Here is a 25,002-nt window from a genome sequence, read left to right as displayed (position 1 = left end):
GTAGCTGGGATTACAGGCACCCGCCACCGCGACCGGCTAATTTTTGTATTTTTAGTAGAGACGAGGTTTCACCATCTTGGCCAGGCTGGTCTTGAACTCCTAACCTTGTGATCCACCCGCCAGGGCCTCCCAAAGTGCTGGGATTACAGGCGTGAGCCACCGTGCCCAGCCTCTTGGGAGCTATTTTTAAGGATCTCCTGCTCTCCAGACTGGCCTGGCTGAATCTCTCTCTGAATCTCTTCTTTCCAGGTTTATGGATCACTCTATTCTCAGTGACAGGACCTTCAGTCTGTATTAAGAAGATATGGCTGCAGAAAGACAAGATGAATTGTGGCAAGAGTGCAGAGGGGGAAAGAAGGAGGTTTCCCAGTTCCGATGGCTGACTAATGGGAGGAGGAGATGGAGAAAGCACAGTAAACAGACTGGACTAAAAGTTGCTTGTGTGCACGGGGGGAGCTGTGGGGTCAGGGTGGGAGTGATTCCAGTGTCCAGATTGTTGTGAGAGCTGGTGTGTGGGAGATTCCTGAATAAGCCAGACCTTGGAGTGAGAGGTCTGTGAGGGGCCAAGGCACTGGAAAGAACCGCAGGCCTCATGCATGGCAGGGGTCACACACAAATCTGGGAAGGCACACACTGGAGCTCATGATGCTGAAAGGCCTTGAGTAGTCACACTCTGAAGATACTGCAGCTTCTCCTTAGCAGGGAGAAAGCCACAGGAAGTCCTCTGACCACAGACAAGAGGCCCACGGAGCCCTGGGGCAGGAGGTCGCCTCCTACACCAGGCTCTGTCACTTCTGACCCACCCAGGGCCCAGAACAGCTACAGAGAACAGAGAATTTTACAAAGAGTTTGATTTTATTGATATTTAAATATATTAAATATTTCACTGAAATACATGGTTCACCATCCTCCCCCACCCCCACAGTGGTTACATTATAAAACCAAAGCCCACGGCCTCCCACCTCCTGACTCCTCTACCAACTGGGTGAGGAAAGGGACAATGGTAGCCCAGGGGAAGGGCATGGCTGGCACTGTGGTACGGGGAGCCAGGGTGTGGACAGGCCCTCCCACCTGGCAAGAAGCAGAGACAAGCCACCCAAGGCTGAGGTCTTCCCACTCTGATCTACTTATACCCTCACCCCTACCCCATGGCACCAAGTAGTCTCTTCCTATCCCTTCCTATCCAGGGATATGGCTGGGGACAGGGGAGTAGATTTTCTGTCTGGAAAACAAGTCTTTTCCCCTCCTTCTGCCATGACTAATAAAGTACCTGATGGCCCATTTGGTTGATGCATGAAGATGCCCAAGGGAGGCATTACCCAGAAACCAGGCCTCCACAGGGAGCTGGTGTCAGAAGGGGCATGAGGAGGGGCAAGTGCACTGCCTGCCCCTTCCACTCCCAAACCTAGCAACTCTGGAAACCCTTCTCCTCTGCCTCTCTAGTCATTTCCAAGACAAAGTGATCTTCAAGCAAAATTCAGGCTAGTGCCTTTGGCTTAAATAGGTACAGACAGAGAAACTGAGGCACCAACAAATTCAGGCCAGAGTCAAGGAGGTTGCAGGGAAAGGGGTAAAAGGAAGGCAAAGACAGGAAGGGAATCTAGAGTTCAACCTCCTAACCCTTCTGCCAGCCCTCAAGGCTTCACAAGGGGCTGGGGAGCTAGAAACATGCTAGACTCAGGCTGAAGGCTGGGGAAAGCCAAGTTTAAGGTTCCTCTTCCCCACCCCGTAGTACCAGTATCCAGGTCCTCAGAGGGATTCCATGCTACCCCAGCCCCAAAGCATACCATGTCCCAGGACACTATCTGGGGAAGCCAGGAAATTCCTCAGCCTCTGTCCATCAAACCCCAGACAGTTCAAGTGCTGGCATGGAGCACTGGGGCTTAAGCAAGCGCTTGGGTCCCTGCCACAGACAGGGAGAGTCATGCTGCACACATGGCCCCCAAACGGCACTTAGGGATTTGGCACAAAAAGGACTCCTCTCCCTCCTTTTGCTACCACACCCCATCCCACTCCTGTGCAACCTGGGCATCTCTCTACATCCCCTGAAATAAAACCCTGCTTTATTCCCAGAAGACAGAGGCCCACAGGAGAGAGGCAACCTGGGGTGGAGAGCTGAGGAGCAGGAGCACAAGGACTCACATAGACCTGGAAAACAGATATGCACACAAAGACCAACATGCACACACAGTTACACAAACACACAGGCCCTCCCCAACACCAGAGACTTGGGAGGGCAGGTTTGGGATCAGGGTCATCTTTCTCCATGCCCTGACCCTTTTCTATTTGGCAACAGAAGAGGAAGAGATGCTCCATGCCCCCTTGCCAGCAGACAGCAAGAGAGCACTGGGGCAGAGTGACCTGATCTGGACCCCGACGGGGTCCTCAGATCAGAGTCTGGCACTGCCCCAGCCCTGGCCAGCCTGCTCTTTGGCACCTGCAGGTGAACTTCCAGCTCCTGACCTGACATCCCCACACACAGGCTTGCTCTCTGAGCATTTTTCACAGTACCAGTGAGGCCAGACACCCCGTTCCCTGGAGCGTGCAGGAACTGGGGCTAAATCTAAGCTGTCAGAGGTCCCTTTGTTCCCCTTTGGGGACAGATCATGGGACTAAGATTTGGCACATGGAAACATTCTCCTGAAATATGGCCAAAGCTGGCTCCCCAGAGCTTCTCCCTCCTCTGCTCTGTGCATAGGAGGGACACCTGGCTGGGGTGGGGAAGTGCCCAGGACCAGTGCTGGGGATGCAGGTATTGCAAAGGCAAGCATGGAATAGGCACTCCTCATGCCTGTCTTTGTACAAAATATTGTACAAAATATTCCCAGGAAAAAAGAGGGAAAAGAAGGGCTCAGCCCTGAACCTGCTGCCCAGACAGACAGGGAAGGGTAGGCATGGCAAGCTGCCATTTTAATCCCTCAGGCAAGAGGCCTCCCTCTGCTTCTGCTACTGACCCCTCCCCTGCTCCCAAAGGCTGGAAGATTGGAGAGGGAACAGCCCTACCCCAAGTAAGAAAGAAAGTCACTTGCATAATCCTCTTGGTAGGTAGCCCCTTGTTTTCCAGCTTGAGGGCAGACGAGCATGACCCAAGCACAGCCTGCTGGGATGTTCCCTTTTGTGGTTAGCAGGGTCTGGAGGCTCAGTGCCCCCTGCCACAGCTCCACCCAGTGAGCACAGAGTCCACTCAATGCCCACCTTGGTCCCTTCAGCTGAATTTGTGGCTGGGCCCTGTTAACTGCTGGGGCCCCCATTGAGGAAGTAGGTGGTCATCTCCCCCTTGCCCTTCACCTTGACCACCCCTCGACACTCCAGCTGGTAGCCCTTGGCAGCTAGAACCTGGTACAGGTCCGTGGTCACCTGGGGGAGTGGGAGGGGAGCCCGCTTAGCCTGGAATCCTTCCTGCTGCATTTGCAGGGGCCCAGGGGTTCTCTAGTCAGGCTAGCTCCCTTCCCCCAACCCCTGCCCCACCATACACAGAACACTAGCCACCCTACCCCTGTCCTAGCAGACTGCAGAGACACCTGTGGAAGCCCTCCGGGCCCATGTTCCTCCCAGCCCCTGCTCATATCCCCCTCACCTGGATTCGGTCGGGGACCCCCGTGCTGTCCATACGACTAGAGACATTCACTGTGTTCCCCCAGATGTCATACTGTGGCTTCCGAGCCCCGATGACACCTGCCACGACTGGGCCCATGTTCAGCCCTGAGGTGGAGAGAACAGCAAGAGACTAGCGGATGCTCCAGGGTAAACCCAGGGAGTCATCCCACCTCCTGGCACCGGTAGAAGGACCCAGAGAAAAAAATGGAAAAAGGACAAGTCTCCTGGTTGTAAAGAACAATCTAGTTCAAGACGAGCCTGGCCAACATGGTGAAACCCTATCTTTACAAAAAAAAAATACAAAAATTAGCTGGACAATGGTGGTACATGCCTGTAGTCCCAGCTACTTAGGAGGCTGAGGTGGGAGAATAGATTGATTGATTGAGCCTGGGATTTGAGGCTACAGTGAGCTGTGATTGTGCCACGGCACTCTAGCCTGGTACAGAGCAAATCCCCGTCTCAAAAAAAAAAAAAAAAAAACAAACCCAAAAAACAAATAAAAATACCCAAAGACCTGAGCACCTCAGTTTAGGAGCTCCCCTGAGTCAAGACAGCCATGCTATAACAGTAATCTCCTGAATGCCTATTCCATGTCAACCACTCTAGTAAGCATTTTACCTGGCTTCATCCTTTCTTTTCTTTTTTTTTTTTTTTTTGAGATGGAGTCTTGCTCTGTTGCCCAGGATGGAGTGCAGTGGCACAATCTCAGCTCACTGCAACCTCTGCCTCCCAGGTTCAAGAGATTCTCCTGCCTCAGCCTCCCGAGTAGCTGGGATTACAGACATGTATCACCACACCCAACTAATTTTTGTTTTTTTTTTTTGGCGGGGGACGGAGTCTCGCTCTGTCACCCAGGCTGGAGTGCAGTGGCACCATCTCAGCTCACTGCAAGCTCCGCCTCCCGGGTTCACACCATTCTCCTGCCTCAGCCTCCCGAGTAGCTGGGACTACAGGCGCCCACCACCACACCTGGCTAATTTTTTGTATTTTTAGTAGAGACGGAATTTCACCGTGTTCGTCAGGATGGTCTCGATCTCTTGACCTCGTGATCCGCCTGCCTCGGACTCCCAAAGTGCTGGGATTACAGGCGTGAGCCACTGCGCCCGGCCTGATTTTTGTTTTGTTTTGTTTTGGTTTTTAGTAGAAAAGGGGTTTCACTATGTTGGTCAGGCTGGTCTTGAACTCCCGACCTCATGATCTGCCCACCTCGGCTTCCCAAAGTGCTGGGATTACAGGCATGATCCACCGCGCCCGGCATGGCTTCATCCTTTCAACACCTCTAAAAGGTAGGTATTATTATCCCCATTTTATAGATAAGGTAACTGAAGCTTAGAGAAGTTAGAAGACTTCTCAAATAAGCCAGTAAATGGAGCAGCCAGAATTCAAACCACATAGTCCATCTCTAGTAGCCATGCTATTAACCACTCCCATCCACCAGTTCATTTGAGAGGAAATACCTCTTATTGGACTGGTCACAGATAAGGACAGAAGTATTCAAGTTTATATAAACCTGATTTTTAATCCCAGCTCTGCCACTTACTAGTTGTTTGACCTTGGGCAAGTTATTTAATCTCTCTGAGAGTCAGTCTCTATCCAATGAAAGGCGATAATAATATCAGGATTAAAATATGCTTAAAAATTTATAGGACAGTGCCTAATGATCTCTGTTCTTAATATCAGACTTGATATAGGAGGTCAGAGGGAAGAAAACCCCACAGGAGCCCTGATGGGAAATCTGTGATCCCATCCCCAGCCTATAATCCCAGCTTCACCCGGAAAAAGTCCTGGGAAAACCTGCCAAGCAACAAAGCCCTCTTACCAATCTTCATCTGGAAATTGTTGAAGGAGTGCTCATTGATGTGCTTCATCTGCTCCATGAGCCGCATGGCGTAGTCAGCCAGGGCAGTGATGTGGGAGCGGCCCACCTGATCGTAGGTGCTGGCGTTCAGCCCTGAGGCAGCCATGTAGGTGCTACCAATCGTCTTGATCTTTTCCAGCTGCCGGAACCGCTCCTCGCTGATAATCTGAACAACACAAGGAGACCTGGCTGTCAAGGCAAAGACCCCAGACCCAGCCCTGCCCCAACACTCATTTCTTGCCACGCCTTGGCTGCCTTCCCCACTTCCCTGTCTCAAGAGCCCCCTTCCAGCTGCTGCTATCAGTGTAAGACTGAGGAGCTGGGAAAACAGGCAGCCTAGGACTCCAGGCAGGACTTGGGCATACAGCTTCAGAAGGTCCCTCCAGTAGCTCATTCACAGAACACAGACCCACAAGTGCAATATTAAGCAATTTCTCCAATCCTTACCTTTTGGGATACTGAGTCCCAGAGTGAGCAAGTGACTTCCCTCCAGAACAGTGAACAGCCCATTCCTGATCTGGATGTTCAGGACACTACCTCACATTTTGCTTCAATTTTCTCTATTCAGAGGACCATCTTGCTTGGTTGGTCTCATGAGGTTCTGTTCACAGACTATTGCCTTCTTCTTCAGTGACATCCACCTGGTACCTATCCTATCCCCCTACAGATCAAGTCCTCCCCTGCTCCCCAACAGTGATGACCCTGCCCCACTAGGGCTGACCCCCTTGCTGCCTCTGACACCTTCATGGGTTCTTGCCTCTGCCTCCACTGTGCATACCCTTACCCCTGATGACTCTGGGTCCCATCAAATCTCTCTTTCTCTTCCCAGTTCCACTCACCCATTCCAGTCCCTGGTCTCCAAGTACCCCCCATTCTCTGCCACCACCAGCCAACTGGAAAAGTACCTCATCAAAGTCAGCGATGATCTCGTTGAGCAGCCGCAGGCACTCGACACCCTCATTGTTTGCCTCTAGCTCCACATAGAACTCAGAGAAGTTGGCAATGGAGGCAAACATAACAGCCACACACTCACACGACTGATAGTAGAGTTCATCATTGCGGCGCTCCCGGGCCAGGAAGTGGGCCGCCACGTCCTTGGGCAGAATGTTATGCAGCAGCCTCCGGTTGTATGCCTGTAGCTCCTCCATCTCCTCCTTCTCCCCTGTTGCCTGCGGACACCACACCCATCACCCATTGCCCGACATTCACAAGGGGTAGGTGTGGTGGCCAAGGCTTGGAAGTGGGGATCAGAGGGAATCACATAGAGGAAGAAAGGCCCAGACAGATGAGGCCTAAAGAACAGGCAAAGGGGTAAAGGCGGCAGGTAGAGGATGGGGCAGGGAGTAAGGGATGGGCACAGAGAAGGAATGGAACCAGGGTGGGCCTAGGTACGGCCTGAGCCTTAGCCAGCTAGCACGAGATACATTTCTGGCCTGGCCCAGGCTCCGCCCCTAGGTTCCTCCTCTTCCCCCAAAGGCCCACACAGTCACCTGTAGTTTCCAGAGGAAGTCTAGGCGGGCAGTCGACTCCACCTGCTGAGCATGCAGATACAGCGCCAGCGCAAACACCAGCAGAATCACAGGGGTCATATATTTGAGGGCCACCCTCCCTGCAGCTGGACTAAGGATAAGCAGAGACATGCTTGGTGTCTGAAGGAGGCATCTAATGGCTCTACCCTTTGCTGCCTCGGAGCCCTCACTTACCAGTCCAGCCCATCAAAGGTCTCATTGGAAGAGGCCCTGGTAAGAAGATAGAAGAGACAAAGTCATCAGTGCTTCCTGGATTGCTGGGTGGGCACATGGAAGGGGAGACAAGAGACTGCATTTACTGAGCACATACTGTAAGTCAGGCATTGGGCCAGGGCTTTTACTTACATTAATTAACTCATTAAGAGTAGAGGTTAAGAAAACCTCTGCTCTTAGAGACTCCTCTACTTACCAGCTATGTGACCTGAGACAAGTCGCTTAACTCTCTAAGCCTCCTTCCTCATCAGTACAACAGGGATCAGATCTAAATAATGTATGTAAAAGGCTTAGCACAGTGCCTGCCATATAGTCAGCCTTCCATAAATGTTAGTTACTATAATCTTTACAACTACCCTGTGATTTAGGTGACATTGCCATTTTACAGATGAAGAAATTGAGGCTCGGAGAAGCTAACTCACCTGTCTAAAGTCACACAGCTAATGAGCAGCAGAGCAGGGATTCAAACCCAGCAGACACCAGAGGCTTTTTCTACTACAACAAGCTATGGCCACATATCAAAGGAATGGGGTTTTGCAGAGGAAAAGCCAGTGTGGTGTCCCAGGCAAAGCCCCCAAGCAGGAATCAGAAGCTTTGGTTCCTAACCAGAGCCCTGCCACCAAGCAGCTGTATGTCCTATGGGTGGTTAAGATGGTGGATGTGAAAGCACCATGCAAATATAAGAGGGAATTTTTTTTTTTAATGTCTAGCCCAAAGACACAAGGATTTCCCAGGACTAGGGTTTCCTTGGGGGTAACTATTTGGGGTCACATGCTGGGAGCTCCTCCATCTCCTCCCTTTCCCCCACAGGGGAGTTGTGGCATTCCAAGGCACAAGGGGCATGGGCACCAGAGAGGCTCACAGTGACCTAGCAAGGTGAGGGAAGCTCCTGGGGTATTAAAGGACCTGAGAATAAACTCACAAGCCATGGACGCCAAGCAGTAGGTCATAGTTGTCAAAGATGGTGGCTGGGGGACCCAGCAGAAGCAGCACCAAATAGATGAGCCCCAAGACAAAGATCATGGCCAACTTCCCGATGCTGCTGATGTGTAGGAAGACAGAGCTGGCCAAGAGACTCAGCAGCATGTTCCCGATGAAGTACTGTGGGGGTGGCAGAGGCAGCGTTGGGTGAAGGCAGAGGCCACAGCACCCTTGGGCAGGGAGAGCCCTGCACTCTCCTGCCTGACCTAACCTTCCTGCCACACCCCTCAAACCCCCATATCCTCCACCTTCCATGCCCAGCCCCTACAACACACCAGGGCCCCTGGTTGCTCCTAGTGTGGGAGACTCTGGTGAGTTCCTGGGTCCCCAGCGCCCATCACCAGGCCTGGCACAGAAGGGCCAATGTCTGTGCCAGGACAGCCCCCCCACCGCCTAAGCAGTGCTCGAACACCTCAGGAAAGCTGCAGGTGGGCATGGTGCCCTCACACAGGGGAGCATCCAGGCCCAGAGAGTAATTGAGCTGCTGCAGGTGGCAGGCAGTGATGTCAGCAGGTGTTAAATTCAGCATCCGGGCTGCACAGGTCCGTATGGGGGTGTGGTTACAGGTGAACTGCAAAAGTGGAGGGGTATATCAGGGTAACCAAGGAGGGAAAGGGTTGCAAGGTACCTGGTGAAGCCATGTACCCTAACCTGGGCTATGCCCAGGTACCTTATACCCCATGGGCCTTAGTACTCACTCAGGGATGACAAGAGGTTGGGAGAACAAGGAAGGAGAACCAGAGTTAACCTTCCCCTATTCTGGGAGGGGGCTCCCTGAGGGCAGAAAATATGTCCTTTTCTCCTCTGTACTCCCAGTGTCCAGGACAGTGCTTGGCACAGAGCAGAGGTGGGAGAATTCCCACTGGACCCTTACCATGTTGGCAATGGCAGAAGTAAACACAAGCAGGACGGAAAAGATGCCAACTGCGGTGCTATGTGCCCGTGAGCGGACAATGCTGCGGGACAGACGTTGCAGGGCCTTAGGGAACAGCTAGAGGCATCAAGAGACCAAGAGTTGAAGGTTGTATCAGCCAAGGAGGAATGGCAACCAGGGATGGGGCCCAGTGGAAGAGGCATGGCCTTCTCCCTCTCCCCATGTGACCTCCTCCCTGTCTGGAGTCCAGCCTGCCCTCCCCAACAGCCTCAGAAATCCCCTTACGTACAGAACCACAGGAGTACACGGCACAGATCAGCACGGCGATTAGCAGCAGCAGGAAGATGCTGGCATAGATCCCAAGCATCAGGGTGGAGCTGGGGCAGAACAGGGCCAGAAAAATCATTTAATTCTGGAAGATCTGGGCATTCTTGTCCCACCCTCGGGAACAAGCAGGGATGCAGGCTCCAGGGATTGTGGGCTTGTGTGGGTATTTAGGAAGCTTCTGGGAAGTGGTGAAGAGAGAAGCTAAGAGAGGAAAGGCAGGGCTCTCACTGTGGGAAGATGAGAAGCTGGATGAAGCAGATGAAGCAGAAGACCAACAGGGCACAGGCAACGTAGGCTCCGAAGCGGGGATCCACCTTCCGGGAGTACTGAGGGAGAGGAGGCTGAGCTGAGTGCTGGGCCCTCCCTAAGGAAGGCAGGGACAGCAAGGACAGGGCACTACCAGGGGTCTCAACAGGGAGGAGATGCATTTGGCTCAACTGATGAAATCCCCACCCTGCTCTGTGGTCCCTTCTCCATTCCCCAGAAACACCTGTGCCCTCACCTGTGCTCAGCCTTCCCTGCTGCGACCTGCCCCTCCCCCAGCCCTTGTCCTTCTGCCCTGTATCCCTCAAACCTTCTTCTCAAGATCCTCTCTCTGGAAGGTGAGCAGAAACCGGCGCACATGGTCCTTCCGCAGCTGATCAATGCTGCGGGCATCGATGGCACGGCTCAGGAACTCATCCACCTCATCCTCAGGGTTCAGGGCATCTTGGGTGCCCCGGCTGAGGGCAGGAGACATGGTTTCACCAGATGCATGGGCATGGCCATGTGAGAAACAATGAAAGGAAAGGTATGGACAGCACCTGAGGGAGGGAGGGAGAGCCAGGGGGGTGGCTCCTGCTCCCACACAACACTCCTAAGGTCAGGGAAAAGGAGGATCTCGGCTCCCCCCAGCCCCATCCCAGGGTGCAAGTGCCTTCTCCCTCCTCAGTAACCTGACTTACTTGTCTTTGCTGGAATCATCAATGCCCTGGAGAAAGGGACAGAGTGTGGAGTGAGGTGAAGGGCCAACAACCTTCATCTCTGCAGCTCCTTCCCCCACCCCAACACTGTGCTGAGGGTGTCCCCGTCATATCCTCTGGGGGCACTGGGACCCGAGATGAAATCTTCTCACTGCCCCAATACCAGAAAGCATACATGGAAATGGCAGTCACAAGAAAGGACAGGGTCAGGGACAGGGTATTGAGGGAGCTAAGAAAATGAGGCCCTAGGTCTGGTGCTGAGGGCCCCTCACCATCTGGCGGAAGGCCTTGGAGTCCTTGGTCCGGGAGAAGGCACGATCAGGCACCCAGCGCGGCATCAGCCCTTCCATGGAGTTGGCCCGAGTCCGCTGCAGCTTGGCCAGCATGGCCTTCTCCTCTTTCTGTGCGGGCAGCATGGGTACAGGCTCAGAAGAGGGGCCCAGAGGAGGCCTTGGCCTGCTCCTCCCCATTTGTCCCTCTTCTTGCTCCCCTGCCCCCAGCCCTGCCCTGGCCCTGACCCGTTTCTGGCTGGCGCCCAGGATGAGGAAAGTCTCAATGTGCTGCTCCTTGAGGTACGCGTTGCGCTCGCCACCACGGCCTGGCTCCACCTCGTAGTCCCCGTTCAGGTACTGCAGTGTTGCCCGAGTGATGTGGATGCGGCTGTATGTGGCCAAGAGGGTGAGACCCTGGCTCTCCCACCTTGCCCCCATCCCCCCCACCTGGACCCCCCTACTCACCCAGCCCGGCCTCCTGCCTCCATGTGGTTGGCCAGGGTCACATCATTGGACCACACATCGAACTGCCATTTCCGCAAGCCAAGGACGCCGCAGTGCACGCGCCCGCTGTGGATGCCCACGCGCATGTTCACATTCACACCTGTCACCTCACGTACCAGCCTGGGAGGATGCAGCCCCAGATCAGCTCCTGGCAGTCTTCCCCTCCCCCAGCCCACAACCCAGGCCCTTCACTCCTCTCAGGGCCCAGCAGGCAAGGACAGACCCAGATGCAGGGGACGGGAGCACAGCCTTGGTTGGACATGAGCAGAAGGCTGCATGGGGCTCAAGGACAAATGTTAAGGCTGTGTTCAACAGCAGGGGCCCAGCAGCATCTTATGGAACTGAGCTAGGAGAAGAGGAATCACTGTTATCCCCTCTGGCCTGCACAGATGGCATTCCCTCTAGCCCAACTCCCCTACTGCATAGGCTCTCCCGGCCCCATCTCGGCTGGCTGGGAGTCTAGGGGTCCACATGGGTCTTTGCACAGGTTGGAGAAAGATTCCCCTTCCCAGTGACAGACAGACCTCAAAGACAGAGAAAGCCAAAACTGAGGAAATCTCCTGAGGTCTCATCAAAAAGTAGGAGCAGTCTGGGGCACCCGCAATTCCAGGAAGCCTAGGAATGGGGCACTGCTTACGAGATGGCCTCGATCATGTCTACCCCCATCTCCACACAGCAGTGGGCATGGTCGGCCCGGGCCTCCGGCAGCCCTGACACACAGTAGTAACAGTCCCCCAAGATCTTGATCCTCAGGCAGTGATTCTCCTGAATGGGAAGGAGTTGGAGGGAAGGGTAACCTTTACTCTCTTGCCCACCCAGCCTGCATGGCCCACCACCCTCCATGCACAATCTATCTGCCCTCAAATCCCCAGCTGCTGCCAGCAAAGCTATGCTCTCACCACGGTCAACACCCAGGCCCAATCCCAAGGCCCAGCACCCTCACCGCAGCCAGCTTGTCAAACCGGGCAAAGAGCTCATTCAGGGTCATGACCAGCTCCTGCGCGGTGCACTGGGATGCCAGGCTGGTGAAGCCCTCAATGTCTGCAAACAGGATGCTGTAGATGACAGCAGAGGATGAACAGAACACATAGCCCTCAAAGACTTCCAGACCCCCCGCCCTGCTGGGCATCCTCCTACCCTCACCCTACCTGACATTGTCATGCTTCTGTATGTAGATCTTGTGGAACATCATGTCTTCTTTTTTTGTGTTGATGTCTTCTTTCATCTCCATGGCAACGTGCTGGGGCAATACCGACAGCAGCAGCCGCTCCTAGCCCAGTGGTTCCAACAGGGCATCACTATACTCTTGGCCTCACATTGCAATCCCTCCTGGTCTCTCCACATCACCAGAGCCCTCCTAGACTTCTCTGAAGACCTGACCTTCCCTTCTGGACTGTGGCCTGACCTTCCCCCATCAGAGCCCCCTCTGACCACCCTCCATTGAGCCCCCAGATGTGCTCCTGTCTACGCCCTCCTTCCCTTGGACAGGACAAAACCCCAGTATCACAGGGCCTCTGTGACGCACAACCCAGGGGAACCATCACACTGTGCTGCACGGAACTGGACAAGGCAGCAGATCCAATGTGCAAGTTATTTGGGGGTAAGGTGGGGGCAGGCCCTGGTCACGGGGAGCAGCCCCACCTGCTGCCGATTCTCATGCTGCAGGTGGAGCCGGGCCTGGATGTAACCGCGGGTCTCCTGAAAGGCCTGGCGCTGAGACACCTCTGCTGGATAGTGTGTGCAGATGCCAATGACGTTGGTGCAGAGGAACAGCAGCACATTGGCACCGAGCTGCAGGAGGTGGCAGAGGCAGACGGTGACCATCTCCTCTGCCTGCCCCCCCAAACACACACACACATTCACACAACTTGCTAGGTTCTCTGAGGAAGGAAGCCAGGGTCCTGCACCCTGTCTGTCCCCAAGCTACTGCCACCCCTGCAATATATCTCTCCCATTACCCACAGGACCCCAGATCCCAGCCAACTGCCTGAATCCTCCATGACTAGAAATGAGATCTCTTCACAGCTTCTGGAAGCAGAAGACCAACTGGGGCCAGATAAGTCATGGGGCCCAGCCCCAGCACCCTGTATCTCCTGCTCCTCAAACACCCCACACACAAGACAAACGCTGCTCCTTTTGCAGGTGCTCCTCCTTAAGGACAGCACCCAGGAGACCTGAGCTCTACATCCTCCTGTGAGTGACCCAGGACAAGTCACCTCCTCTCTCTTGGGTTTGCTCATCTATAACCCAAAGAGGAAGAATGAGAAGATCTCTAAAGCCTCTCCCTGACTTGACATAACTTAGTAACAATAATCACCATTGTCATTATTATTATGGTAGCTAGTTTGTTGGCTGCCTACCATGTGCCAGGATTCTGTAGGTGTCTTCTATACACTGACTAACACATTTCTTTTTTTTTTTTTTTTTTTTTTTTTGACAGAGCCTTGCTCTGTCACCCAGACTGGAGTGCAGTGGCCTGATCTCGGCTCACTACAACCTCCGCCTCCCAGTTCAAGCGATTCTCCTGCCTCAGCCTCCAGAGTAGCTGGGATTACAGCCACCTGCCACCATGACTGGCTAATTTTTGTATATTTTTTTAGTAGAGACGGGGTTTCACCATGTTGGTCAGGCTGGTCTTGAACTCCTGACCTCAAGTGATCCGCCCACCTCGGCTTCCCAAAGTGCTTACGGGCATGGATTACAGGCATGATCCACCGCACCTGGCCCCTAACACATTTCTTAAAACTCTGTGAAATAGGTAACAATATCCCATTTTAAAGGTAAGGGAATGAGGCACAGAGAGGCCAAGTAACTTCCCCAAGATCACACAGCTGTTAGTGGCTAGTGTGAGACTTGAACCCAGGACAATCAGATTCCAAATCCTGTGTCCTAATCCTACTATCTATCTACTGCATTCCATACTTTGTAGTGCATTCCAGGTTTCCAAGATTCCTACTCACTCTACTGAGTCAAGCTCTCAAGCCCAACCTCAGAGCCCTGGCTTGAGAGTCATCAATTCTACTGATACAAAGGATGTCCCCTAATTGGAGATGGGGTCCACCATGCCTGGCCACCCCTCAAGGTATAACTCCCTCTGACACTCAGCCCTGCCAGGCCCTAGGCCTAGGGCCCCACCCTAGGAATGTTCAGCCCCCAATCATCATCAGCAGCACTGGCTAGAGAGCAAGTCTAAGGGAAGCTGGCCTCAGTGATTCTGGAAACTCAGGAATTAACCTGAAGCTTGCGGCTCCACCCCAGAGTTGGATGGGGCAGGGTTCTGGTTTAAGGAGAAGGGAGAGAAACAGCAGAAGCACTTCCTGGAAGCCAGAGGTTCTGGGCTCTAACTTGAACTAGAACTAGTCCTGCAAAATTGGGCAGGTCACTTAAACTTTGGGACCTCAGTTTCCTCTTGGGTAAAACTGAGGGGGAGGCCTGGCTCACCCCTAGCCATTTCCAGCTCCAGCCTCTGGGATGGGCCTCCTAGCTTCCCTTCCCAGTCCAGCTCACAGGCCCAGGATCAACTAGGCTGAGCTCCCCCTCCCAGCAGCAGGGGTGAAGAGAGGGGCACACTATCTCCCTTGGGGGTTTCTAAGAATAGCCCCCAGTGGGGGAGAAGGGAAGGGGGGCAAACCAGGCAACTTCCCTTCCTGGCCCCAGGAGCCCAAGAGGAAAATGTGAGTCACGGTGGAGGGAAGGGGAAGGGGGACGAGACTGAAATAACTCCGTACACACACATCCCTATCTGACTGTGAGAAAAAATGGATGCCAGGGGACCGGAGGAGACTCCAAGCTGGGCCTGGGTCACTGGGTGACACTGTTCAGTATGTCTAAATGAGTGGGTCGGTAGGGGACAAAGTCTCCTTCCTGTGATTGTGAGTAGGGGTGGATCTGGGAAGGGGCTGCCCAAGTAGACAAGGAAGGAGGCCACAAACCCCACCTGTCTAGAAACCCACATACCCAAATGGGCACAGGGAATGTTTCTCAGCCCAGAGGAAGTTGTATGGGCAGCCCTGGCCCCAAGGACTGGCACAGGGGCAGCAGTGAATTTCGCCACTGCCCCAAGAATGTGCCTATCGAGATCCACTACATGAGGCTGTAGCCAGACACTCCTGGGGAGACGGGCACAGTCCTGGCCTCCCTGGGACTGCACCTCCCCAGTCAGGCACTGGGCCTGGCTCTGGGCACCATGCCAGTCGAGAGCAGGGAACAGATGCCCACCCAGCCCATGCCTGGCCAGAGAGGAAGGGGGAAAGGAGACACCACCTCTAAGCTCCTTCCCCAGGAGGGCAGTCCAGCCATAAAGCCCTGGTTGAGAGCCACCCTGGAAGAGAAGCTTTGGGGCGGAAGGACCTGGCCCTTTAAGATGTCTGACAGTGCCCTAAGGGCACGTGCTCCACAAACAAACGGGCTATAAAGTTACTTTTAAAAAGGTACGTTCTGGCATTCTGGCCGGGTGCTGTGGCTCACGCTTGTAATCCCAGCACTTTGGGAGGCCAAGGCGGGTGGATCATGAGGTCAAGAGATCGAGACCATCCTGGCCAACATGGTGAAACTTGTCTCTACTAAAAATACAAAAATTAGCTGGGCATGGTGGCGCGCTCCTGTAGTCCCAGCTACTCAGGAGGCTGAGGCAGGAGAATCGCTTGAACCTGGGAGGCGGAGGTTGCAGTGAGCTGAGATCGCGCCACTGCACCACTCCAGCCTAACGACAGAGCAAGACTCCGTCTCAAAAAAAAAAAAAAAAAAACCACAAAAAAAACAGGTAAGTTCTGTTCTGCAGCACAGGCTGGGTGGAGAAGGGCATCATGCCAGAGAACCTAGCTTCTCACCCTGGGATCCCCAGGCAACTTCCTCTCTGTGCCTGAGGCAGGGTGGGCAACAGGCCACAAGCCTTCAAAACCTTGAGCAAGACAGCACTCTCTAGTTAGGGTCCAGTGGAGGACCAAGGCGCTGTGCTGATGGCGGGGCTGTGCCTACAGCAGCGCCTGAAGGACCCTGGCCTCTGCTCCCTGGGCAGGGGGGTAACAGGAGATGGCAGATCCACAAACTAACGTCTCTCTGAAAGGGACTTCCCAGAAACCCCTTCACTGGGTACCATGCCTTCCAGCACTCCCCACACCTCCCTGCCCCCAGGTGTGAACACTGCCCAGTCGGGTTCTACTCCACTCTAGGAAAGGGTGGGGCCCCAACAGCAACATGAGCTAGATGCTATTTTTATTCCAGCTTTGCAGACTGGGAAACTAAGGCTGGGAGAGGTGAGGCTAGTTGTCTAAGATCCCACAGAAAAGAATACAGCCCACTGGATAAGCAGGTCAGCCTACAGCCACTCCACACGGAGCCGCGGAATCCCACCTCACACACACGTGGAGCCTGGAGGCAGCAACAGGCATGGACAGAGAACCTCAAGGAAAGGCACCCAGGTCCCTGGTGCCCAGCATGGGGAAGGTGGGATACGATCAGACTTAACGCTCCTCTCTTCAACAGTCCAACCCCATTCAAACCACATCCAGCCCAGAGAGAACTGACCCCAGCTCTTCACCTTCCCTGTCCTCCCAGAAGTGGCCTTGGTCCAGGAAAGAGGGGACTCCTCTCTTGCTGACAACATCCAAAACCTGCTCTATACCTCCAGATCACCACCTAGAGCTGCTCTTCAGGGATAGCACCAGCGCCTCAGTCTCTGGTGTCAACTTGCCTGCTGAGATGCTAAGGCCTGGACACAGCCTGCACTGCCTTTTCAGCCCCACATTCTGTCTCTACAGACTGCACTGTTTCAGCGGGCTAAAGAGCCGGAGACTGGGGCCCATGGTGACAGAGTTCAGGCTTGGGTCCTGGGGCCCTCCCTCCCCTCAGCAGTGCCCTCTACCCCAGATCCCACATGGAGGCAGACCCCTCAACCCTAGCCTCCCACCTCCTGCTCCTCCTCCCAGATACAGCCAGACATCCCTGCACCCAGCTTCCACCCATGACTCACCCGCCCTTCCTCACTAAGCCCCCAGCTGCTTATGAGGTGAGAAATTCCCCACCTGCTGCCCTCCATCCCTACCTCCCTGGCCACCTACCTGCTTCCAGAGGAAGGCATCACCACGGTTAAGTTGCCAGGCCAAGATCAAATGCAAGGTGGAGAGGCCCAGGCCGCTGAGGACGGCAGCCCGCATGCGGATGGGGAGGAGCGTGTAGGCGATGTAGACAAAGAACACAGGGCACCAGAGGCCCGCAGAGGGGCTGCGCGGGTCTGCTGCGAGAGCGCCCCCGACCTGCACTGCCGCCAGGATGCCCAGCACCACGTAGCTCACCACCCACATGGAGTCCTGGCGGAAGCTATGCCGGTTACACACCACCATGAGCCCCACGAACAGGGCGGCGGCACAGGCCAACAGTGCCACATAGGCAGGGTGAGGGCGGGCGGGTGCGGCGTGGAAAGCCAGCAGCACCGCTGTGAGCAGCACCAGCACCGCCATCAGCAGCGTCAGGCTGCTCTGGTTCATCTGGAAGAAGTACCGCTGGTACAGGCGCTCCAGCTTGGCCGAACGGAACTGCTTCGACTGGAACACCTGCACCAGACGGCGCCAGCAGGATCGCCCACTCCTGGGCACCGCGTCGGGCGCCACCTCAGCCGTCCCGCCCGCTGTCGTTGTCACCTCGGTATCCTCGAAGCCCAGGGCCACTGCCCGCAGCCCCAGCTCCTTGCCCTTGCCTGGGCCGCCCCTCCGGATGAAGGCGTCATCCTGCCAGGGGCACCGAGGGGGGCCCGCAGGGGTGGGGCTGGGTGGCTCTGCATCCCGGAGGCAGCTCATATAGCGGGGCGTGCAGAAGCCACCTGCCCGAGTGCCACGGCGCCGCGAACGCTTCTGCCCATTGCGTTCACCCCAGGCTGTTTTCCGTTCATCCACTTTAGGGACCAGGAGGCCACTAAACCATGACATGTTGCTGGTAGGGAAGGAAGGAGATAGTATTAGAGACCATCCAGTAGGAGTGGTATTAATACCACCATCACAGCCACTGCCACCACTAGTAGCTCATTACCTAAGCACTTCCCACTGACAAGCTATGAGTTTCATCCTCATACAATTACTTGGAGGTAGGCAACAAGGGTATCCCCAATCAACAGGTGAGAACCCAAGACACAGTCAGGACAAGAAACTTGCCCAAAACCAGGCACAGCGGCTTACACCTGTAATCCCAGCACTTTGTGAGGCCGAGATAGGAGGATGGCTTAAGGCTAGGAATGTGAGAGCAACCTGGGCAATACAGCAAGACCCTGCCTCTATTAAAATTTTAAAAAATTAGCCTGGGCCAGGCGTGGTGGCTCACGTCCGTAATCCCAGCACTTTGGGAGGCCCTGGCAGGTAGATCACAAGGTCAGGAGTTCAAGACCAGCCTGGCCAAGATGGTGAAACCTCGTCTCTACTAAAAATACAAAAATTAGCCGGGCGTGGTGGCGGGCACCTGTAATCCCAGCTACTCAGGAGCTGAGGCAGGAGAATTGCTTGAACCCAGGTGGCAGAGGTTGCAGTGAGCAAAGATCGCGCCATTGCACTCCAGCCTGGGTGACAGAGTGAGACTGCATCTCAAAAAAAAAAAAAATTAGCCTGGTGTGGTGGTATGCACCTATAGACCGGGCCATTCAGGAGGCTAAGGCAGGAGGATTGCTTGGGCCCTGGCGGTGGAGGCTGCAGTGAGCCAGGATTGTGCACCACTGAACTCTAGCCTGGGCAATAGCCATAGCCTGAAAAAAAAAAAAAAAAAAAAGGAAGGAAGGAAAAAAGGAGGGAGGGAGGGAGAGAGGGAAGGAAGGGAGGGAAGGGAGGGAAATAAAATAAAATAAAATACAAAGAAAAGAAAAGAAGAAAGAGTTGCCCAAAGATCCAGCAGCCACATAAGTGAGAGAACCACGATTCTAAACCAGGTTGTCTGACCCCAAAGCCAGTATACTTGAAAATTTCCCTAAAAGGCACTGTTCGTTGGTGGTCACAAACTCAAGTGCCCAAGTCAATGAGTGAAGCAGCTTATGGTTCAGAACTGGGAGGAAAAGAGTTCACACCCTGTGCATGGGGCAGGCACCACCCAGCAGCTGTAGACTGTTGCCACTGGGTCCCAGTGGGTCCCGATCTGATTTTTCTCAACAGAAGCAGAAGAAAAAATCTGGAGTTTTTTTTTTTTTTGAGACGGAGTCTCACTCTGTCACCCAGGCTGGAGTGCAGTGGCACGATCTTGGCTCACTGCAAGCTCCGCCTCCCGGGTTCACACCATTCAGCCTCCCGAATAGCTGGGACTACAGGCGCCTGCCACCATGCCCGGGTAATTTTTTCTATTTTTTAGTAGAGATGGGGTTTCACTGTGTTAGCTAGGATGGTCTCGATCTCCTGACCTCATGATCTGCCACCAGCTAACAGTGATAATCCTAAGGCTCTTCAGCTTCCTCACTGCACCCCAGTCACAAGAACCTCTTTGCTGTTTCCCAACACACCCCACACAGGCCAGCCTGGGACCTCAGTGCCTGCTGTTCCCTCTGTCTGGAACAAGAGCTCCTCCAGGTCACATCCCAAATGTCCCCTTATCAGTGAGGCTCTCTCTGACCACCCTATTAAAATAGCAACCCCCTTTCCTGGAGCTCTCTATCTTTTTCCCAGCTTTATGCTTTTTCTCCATAGCTCTAATCAGCAACTGCCATTCTATATATTTTTCTTATGTGTTCATTTTCTGTCTCTCCTGACTGGAATGTCAGCCTTATGAAGGCAAGGATTTTGACCTGCTGTGCTCACTGCTGTATCCACAACCCTTAGAAGGACCTAAACAAGTGTTCATTGAGGCCAGGTATGGTGGCCCACACTTGTAATCCCAGCACTTTGAGAAGCCGAGGTGAGTGGATCACCTGAGGTCAGGAGTTCAAGACCAGCCTGACCAACATGGTGAAACCCCATTTCTACTAAAAATACAAAATTAGCCAGGCATGGTGGCGCATGCCTGTAATCCCAGCTATTCGGGAGGCTGAGGTGAGAGAATCGCTTGAATCCAGGAGGCAGAGGTTGCAGTGAGCTGAGATCACACCATTGCACTCCAGCTTGGGCAATAAGAGCGAAACTCCATCTCAAAAAATAAAATAATAATAATAAATGTTCATTGAGTAGATGGATGACTGGATGGATGGACGAATGATACTCCATGCACTTTCTCTATGCTTTAAACTGTTCAAGATCTTTTCACATCCCTAATTCCATCTGATCTTCACCAAAACCCTGAGAAACTGGTCCTGTTGCCCCCTGGGGCACAAGACAAATTTGAAAGGAAAAATATATATAAACAAAAACTGAGGTCCATGGCAGTTTTATATGGCTGGCCCAAGTTATAGAGATCATGGTAACCAAATCAGTCCCAGATCCCACATTTCCTGGAGGAAATGTCATGAACTGAGGTGGGAGGACTCCATGATGATACCTTTAATGTGACTCCTGGCTGAGCCCAGGTCAGAATAAGATGAGGCTGAAAGCACTGTCATCCATGCATGCCTGTGTCCCCACCAGGGCCACACTGCTCTATGCTCACAGAGTACCCTGAGGGGTCCCTTGTAATTAAACCTGCTGAGTTAGCAGCACTGACATTTGTACTCACTCGGGGACAGGATGGAGGAATACTCAGCACTTGCCCCAGGTGGCCATAGAATGAGAGCTCAAGCCAGATGGGCAGCGCTTGAAGCAGACACCCAGGGACCCACAAGCAGAAGGCAGGCTGGGGAATTCTCTGCATATCCCAAACCTCCCATCCCTGGGTCACCCTCAGCCAAGTTCTGTCGGCACCCCTTCTCCTATATCCCACAGAGCAGCATGTCCTTCAACCTCCTTTTGTTTTTTGGTTTAAGACGGAGTCTCACTCTGCCCCACCTAGGCTGGAGTGCAGTGGCACAATCTCAGCTCACTGCAACCTCTGCCTCCTGGGTTCAAGCAATTCTGCCTCGGCTTCCCCATAGCTGAGATTACAGGCACCTACCACCACACCCGGCTAAATTTTGTATTTTTAGTACAGACAGGGTTTAACCATGTTGGCCAGGCTGGTCTCGAACTCCTAACCTCAGGTGATCTGCCTGTCTCGGCCTCCCAAAGTGCTGGGAGTATAGGCATGAGCCACCATGCCTGGCCCCTTCAACCTCTTAACATCACCAACAGCACCATCTGGAAGGACAGATCAGGAATACAAGACTTTTGGTCAGGCTGGCATTTGGAAAAGGTCACCAAAGAAAGCCTTGCTCTTCAAAATACTTCATTAGAAGCATGATCTTTGGCATGAGACCAGGGTTCCAAACCTTAGCGTGATTATTTGCTAGCCGCACTGCCTTGGGCAAGTTATTTAACCTCTCTGTGTCAGTACCTTCATCTGCAAAATGGAAATGATAATGGTCCTCAGGAAAGAATCTAATAATGCCTGTCAAGAAGTACACACTTGAAAAATATTAGTTCTTCTCCTCACTCTACAACACTTTAAACCCAAACCTCTGTCAGCGTCAAGAGATGGAAAGACGAGAAAATCATGAGCAAGAGCACACGTCTTTCTAGCCAGTCAGATGCCTGGTTCTATCAGTCGCTGTGTCCTTGGCTGTCAGTCCCCAGAGCTGCTGGAAACAGTGCCCAGAGTGAGCAGGTTTCCCACCACCATCCACCACCCACAACATTTTGCTTCAGCCTCCTTCATTCACCAGTCCCCTTCCCTGTTCTTATCTCCCCCCACACACCCCCCCCCCCGACCACCACTGGCCCGGACCTGTTCCCAAAGGACTAGTTTCTGGCCATGTTCCAAGCCCCCTGGAAACACATCCTAGCATCTGGCTCGTACTCACAGAGAAAGGGGCAAATGCTATCCAGGAGAATGCATGACCCTCCCAGGAACACTCTGACCCCCCCAAGGGGTTAGCTTCAGAGCTATGTAATTGTCCAACCAACTGCAACCATCCCACCCTGGGCTCCACTCCAGGCACTGCCCATCCCGCAGAACTTGCCGGCCTCCCAACATTTCTGGCACCCCATGCCAGACTGGTATGGCAGGGAACAGGGTAGAGCACTGTTCCAAGCCACAAAATTTCTCTATATGGTCCCCCAACCCACTTTGTCCAGCAACCCATCACTATGAGCCCTGGGAGCACAGACCACCTCCCTCCTCCCCAGAGTCAGGCTCCTAAGCCTTGTGCCTCTGACCTTCTCCTCCCCTGAGTGTTGGTCCATTTGCACTCTCACAGATCTGCTGTTCTTCATACCACCGGCTCCCACAGCCACAGCCATGTCCCATTCAGCCTGGCAGGCCCAGGCTCAGTGCCTCCCAGACCTCAAGTCCCTCCCAAACCCTGATCAGGCTGAGACCAGAGTTTGGAACCAGCCAAGGCCAAGGCCCAGCCCTAAGGATGGCTCTGCCCACTGCCTTGCCAAGCCTTCCTGGCCACCTCCTGTCTATCCCATCCCCAGGGCCCATCTGCCCCTGCCCTCCTTGGCAAAAGGAGGCTCCAGGGGATTAAAAACGACTTCAGAAAGTTCATGGTAAGAGGCACTGCCCAGGCGGGGCCCAGCAGTGCCAGCACCACCCACCATACTCGGACGTGGGCCTCAATTCTTCAATTCTGGGCCTTTCCAGATGTAGAGGAGCGTACCCAGGGCCTGTATCTGTCGGTCCAGTGCCCGCTGCCGCCTTCTCCCATCCCCAGTCCTCACTCTCCCTAAAGATTACAGAGGGCTCCCACATCACCCTTTACTATGCAACCCCCACCAGGTCCCTCCAGCTCACAGGGGTAATCTGGTAAGGGGAGGATATGGGCAAAGAGGCTCCCACGCCTGATTCCACCTCTAGCCTTTCAGTCGAGCCCCAGAGTCTGCTTTGAATAAAGTCAGCTCCCCTGCCCACCCTGCGGCAGGCCTTGGAGGATGTGGGGAGCCGACCCCACCCCTTTCATTCCCAAGGTTTGGGGTGAGGGGAAGGAGAGGGACTCCCGCAGACAGAGGGCATCCCTCCCTCTGCCCAGGCCGGTTCCTCTCCCCTAAATGGAATCTCCCCCAAACTCGGAGACACCCCACAGCCCCGCAGCAAAAAACTCAGGCCAGCCCCTCCCCCAGTACGTGCCAGATCCTCCTGGCCTCCGGGCCAGCCTGGAACTCGCCCCGTGGAGGGAGGCAGGCGGCGGGCGACGGGGGTGGCGAGCGCCGGACCTAGGAGTCCTCGATCCCACTGCCTCCATGACTTCCCTTTGCCAACCCCAACTCTCTCGGGCAACACTGCCGAGACGACCCGTCCCAGGCTTCGGCGCCCCCACCCACAAACTCTTGTCGAGAGCCGCTCGGGTGCGTTCCAATCCCGGCGCACCGGGAGCCCGAGCGGCCACTTCCCCCAGCCCTCAGCGCGCTCACCTGCCGGCCCGGCTCCGCGCCTGCCCTGGGCCCCCGCCCCGCCGCCCCCGCGGGCTCCGGCCGGCCGGCCGGCCGTCCCGCGGTCCTCCGAGCCCGCGCGTCCTGGCCGTCCCGCCCGCCGTCCGCCGTCCGCCCGGCCCTCGCCCCCTCCCGAGCTGTCCAGCGCAGCCGCCCTCTACCCCGGATCCAGAAGTCCCCTCCCCGCTGGCTCCCGGACTCCCCGCCTTAAAGGCACAAGCTCCTTTTGTCTGGGCATCCCCCTCCCCCTCCCCAGAAGTGGGGGCCGAGTTGCCCACTCCCCTTCCTAGCAGCGGGGTAGGGGCGGAGGAGGCCAAATAATGGGACCCCTCCCTCCGCGCGCCCCCTCCTCTCCTCCGGCCGCTTCCTCCCCCAGTCCTGGGAAGACAAGCAGCTACTGTTCTGGGATCAAGACCCCGCGGGGAGGGGACCTCGCAGCCCGGTCCCCTTCCCTTCACCCCGGCCGCCTCCTCCGGCATTCCTCTCCCGCCCTCACCCCGGGGGTCCCCGAGCGCGCCCGCAAACCCACCCCTCACGGCTACATCCCCCGCCCCGCCCACCGAGGGTCGCCTTCCTTCCTGTCAGGGTCCCAGGGGTTGGGCCGGCGCCCCGCGCCCACTCTTCATCCCCACTTCCTCCCTGCCCCTGCCCCTGCCCCAGCCCCAGCCCCAGCCCCCACCTAGCCATTCCCGCCCTGCCTGTCACGGCCCTGCGCCCTCCCGCGGGAACTCAGTTTAATAATTAATTAAGCTCTCATTCCACAAGGCGCCAGGTGTGTGCGGCCTGCTTGCCCGCACACCACTTCTTTCCTCTTCCCCCCAGCCTCTGGGGCAGCGGCCCCGAGGCGAACCTCGGGGCCCAGTGGAGGGACCCAGGGAAGGGGCACTCTCCCTGCCGCCCCCACAACCCCCCGCCCTACTCTCTGGGAGCCCCTTCCCCGCACCTGCCAACTTGCAGCCTCACCCCCAGGCATCTTTTACCCAAAGGGCTGTGCTTCTCTGCTGGGGGTTGGAGGGGCTACTGGGGTGCATTGCTAAGTGCACGAACTGAGAAACTGGGACTTTAGTTATTTCCAGCACGGAGCAGCTGCCCAAGTTACCTGGGAGATGGGAAAATCGTGTGAAAGCTGGTTAACCCTTTGAGGATTACAATAATGGTGGAAGCAGAAAGGAGAAGGAGTTTCACTCCAGGATGTACGTAGATGAGTGTGACTTTAGAGGGGGTGCCATTCTGGAGCTGGGAAGAAGGCAGCCTGCCTGGCTTCCTTTTGAGGCCCCCTCTCCATTCCCTCAGTCAGATCTCTAGCTCCTCCTTCCAATTCAGCCCTTCCCCAAGCAGCCTATTCCCCACCCAAGATCCCAAGACCTAGATATCTGAAGATGCTTCCTCCTCAGGACCAGCCCTCCCTGCAGTCCTGTACTTCAAGGCTCAAGTCTTGTCCACTCCAAATCACCACTGGGATTCCTAAGTCCAGGACAGAGCTTCAG

The 25,002-nt window shown here is 54.9% G+C and overlaps 2 protein-coding genes across 8 annotated transcripts in view; one reads left to right on the top strand and one right to left on the bottom strand.

Moving 5' to 3' along the window:
• Positions 1 to 1,280, top strand: part of SPMIP11 (sperm microtubule inner protein 11) — a 39,879-nt gene extending 38,599 nt beyond the window's left edge. The window contains exon 4 of the mRNA XM_003825804.2: positions 250 to 1,280. Within this exon, the coding sequence (XP_003825852.1) occupies positions 250 to 298 (49 nt within the window). The 3' untranslated portion in view covers positions 299 to 1,280. The remainder of the gene's footprint in view (positions 1 to 249) is intronic.
• Positions 837 to 24,572, bottom strand: ADCY6 (adenylate cyclase 6). 7 transcript variants are annotated; one of them, XM_034935954.4, is made up of 22 exons: positions 24,459 to 24,572; positions 17,177 to 18,044; positions 12,759 to 12,908; positions 12,266 to 12,387; positions 12,061 to 12,172; positions 11,755 to 11,882; positions 11,079 to 11,237; positions 10,860 to 11,001; positions 10,614 to 10,742; positions 10,324 to 10,349; positions 9,954 to 10,101; positions 9,608 to 9,705; positions 9,342 to 9,429; positions 9,053 to 9,169; positions 8,591 to 8,749; positions 8,120 to 8,298; positions 7,159 to 7,194; positions 6,946 to 7,075; positions 6,361 to 6,624; positions 5,417 to 5,621; positions 3,578 to 3,702; positions 837 to 3,357 (listed from the first exon to the last, which is right to left on the bottom strand). In XM_034935954.4, the coding sequence occupies exons 2-22, from the start codon at positions 18,038 to 18,040 to the stop codon at positions 3,232 to 3,234; spliced, it is 3,507 nt and encodes a 1,168-aa protein (XP_034791845.1). In that variant the 5' UTR covers positions 18,041 to 18,044; positions 24,459 to 24,572; the 3' UTR covers positions 837 to 3,231. The 7 variants fall into 7 exon arrangements, with proteins under 7 accessions (XP_034791845.1, XP_034791844.1, XP_057155447.1 ...); XM_034935953.3 differs by having other exon boundaries at positions 837 to 2,148; positions 24,459 to 24,522; XM_057299464.2 differs by lacking the exon at positions 24,459 to 24,572 and adding an exon at positions 23,498 to 23,674.
• Between the last annotated feature and the right edge of the window lie 430 nt (positions 24,573 to 25,002).

This window comes from Pan paniscus, chromosome 10, assembly GCF_029289425.2.
Source record: "Pan paniscus chromosome 10, NHGRI_mPanPan1-v2.0_pri, whole genome shotgun sequence".
Lineage (NCBI taxonomy): Eukaryota > Metazoa > Chordata > Mammalia > Primates > Hominidae > Pan > Pan paniscus.
This window is presented reverse-complemented; position numbering and strand designations above follow the sequence as displayed.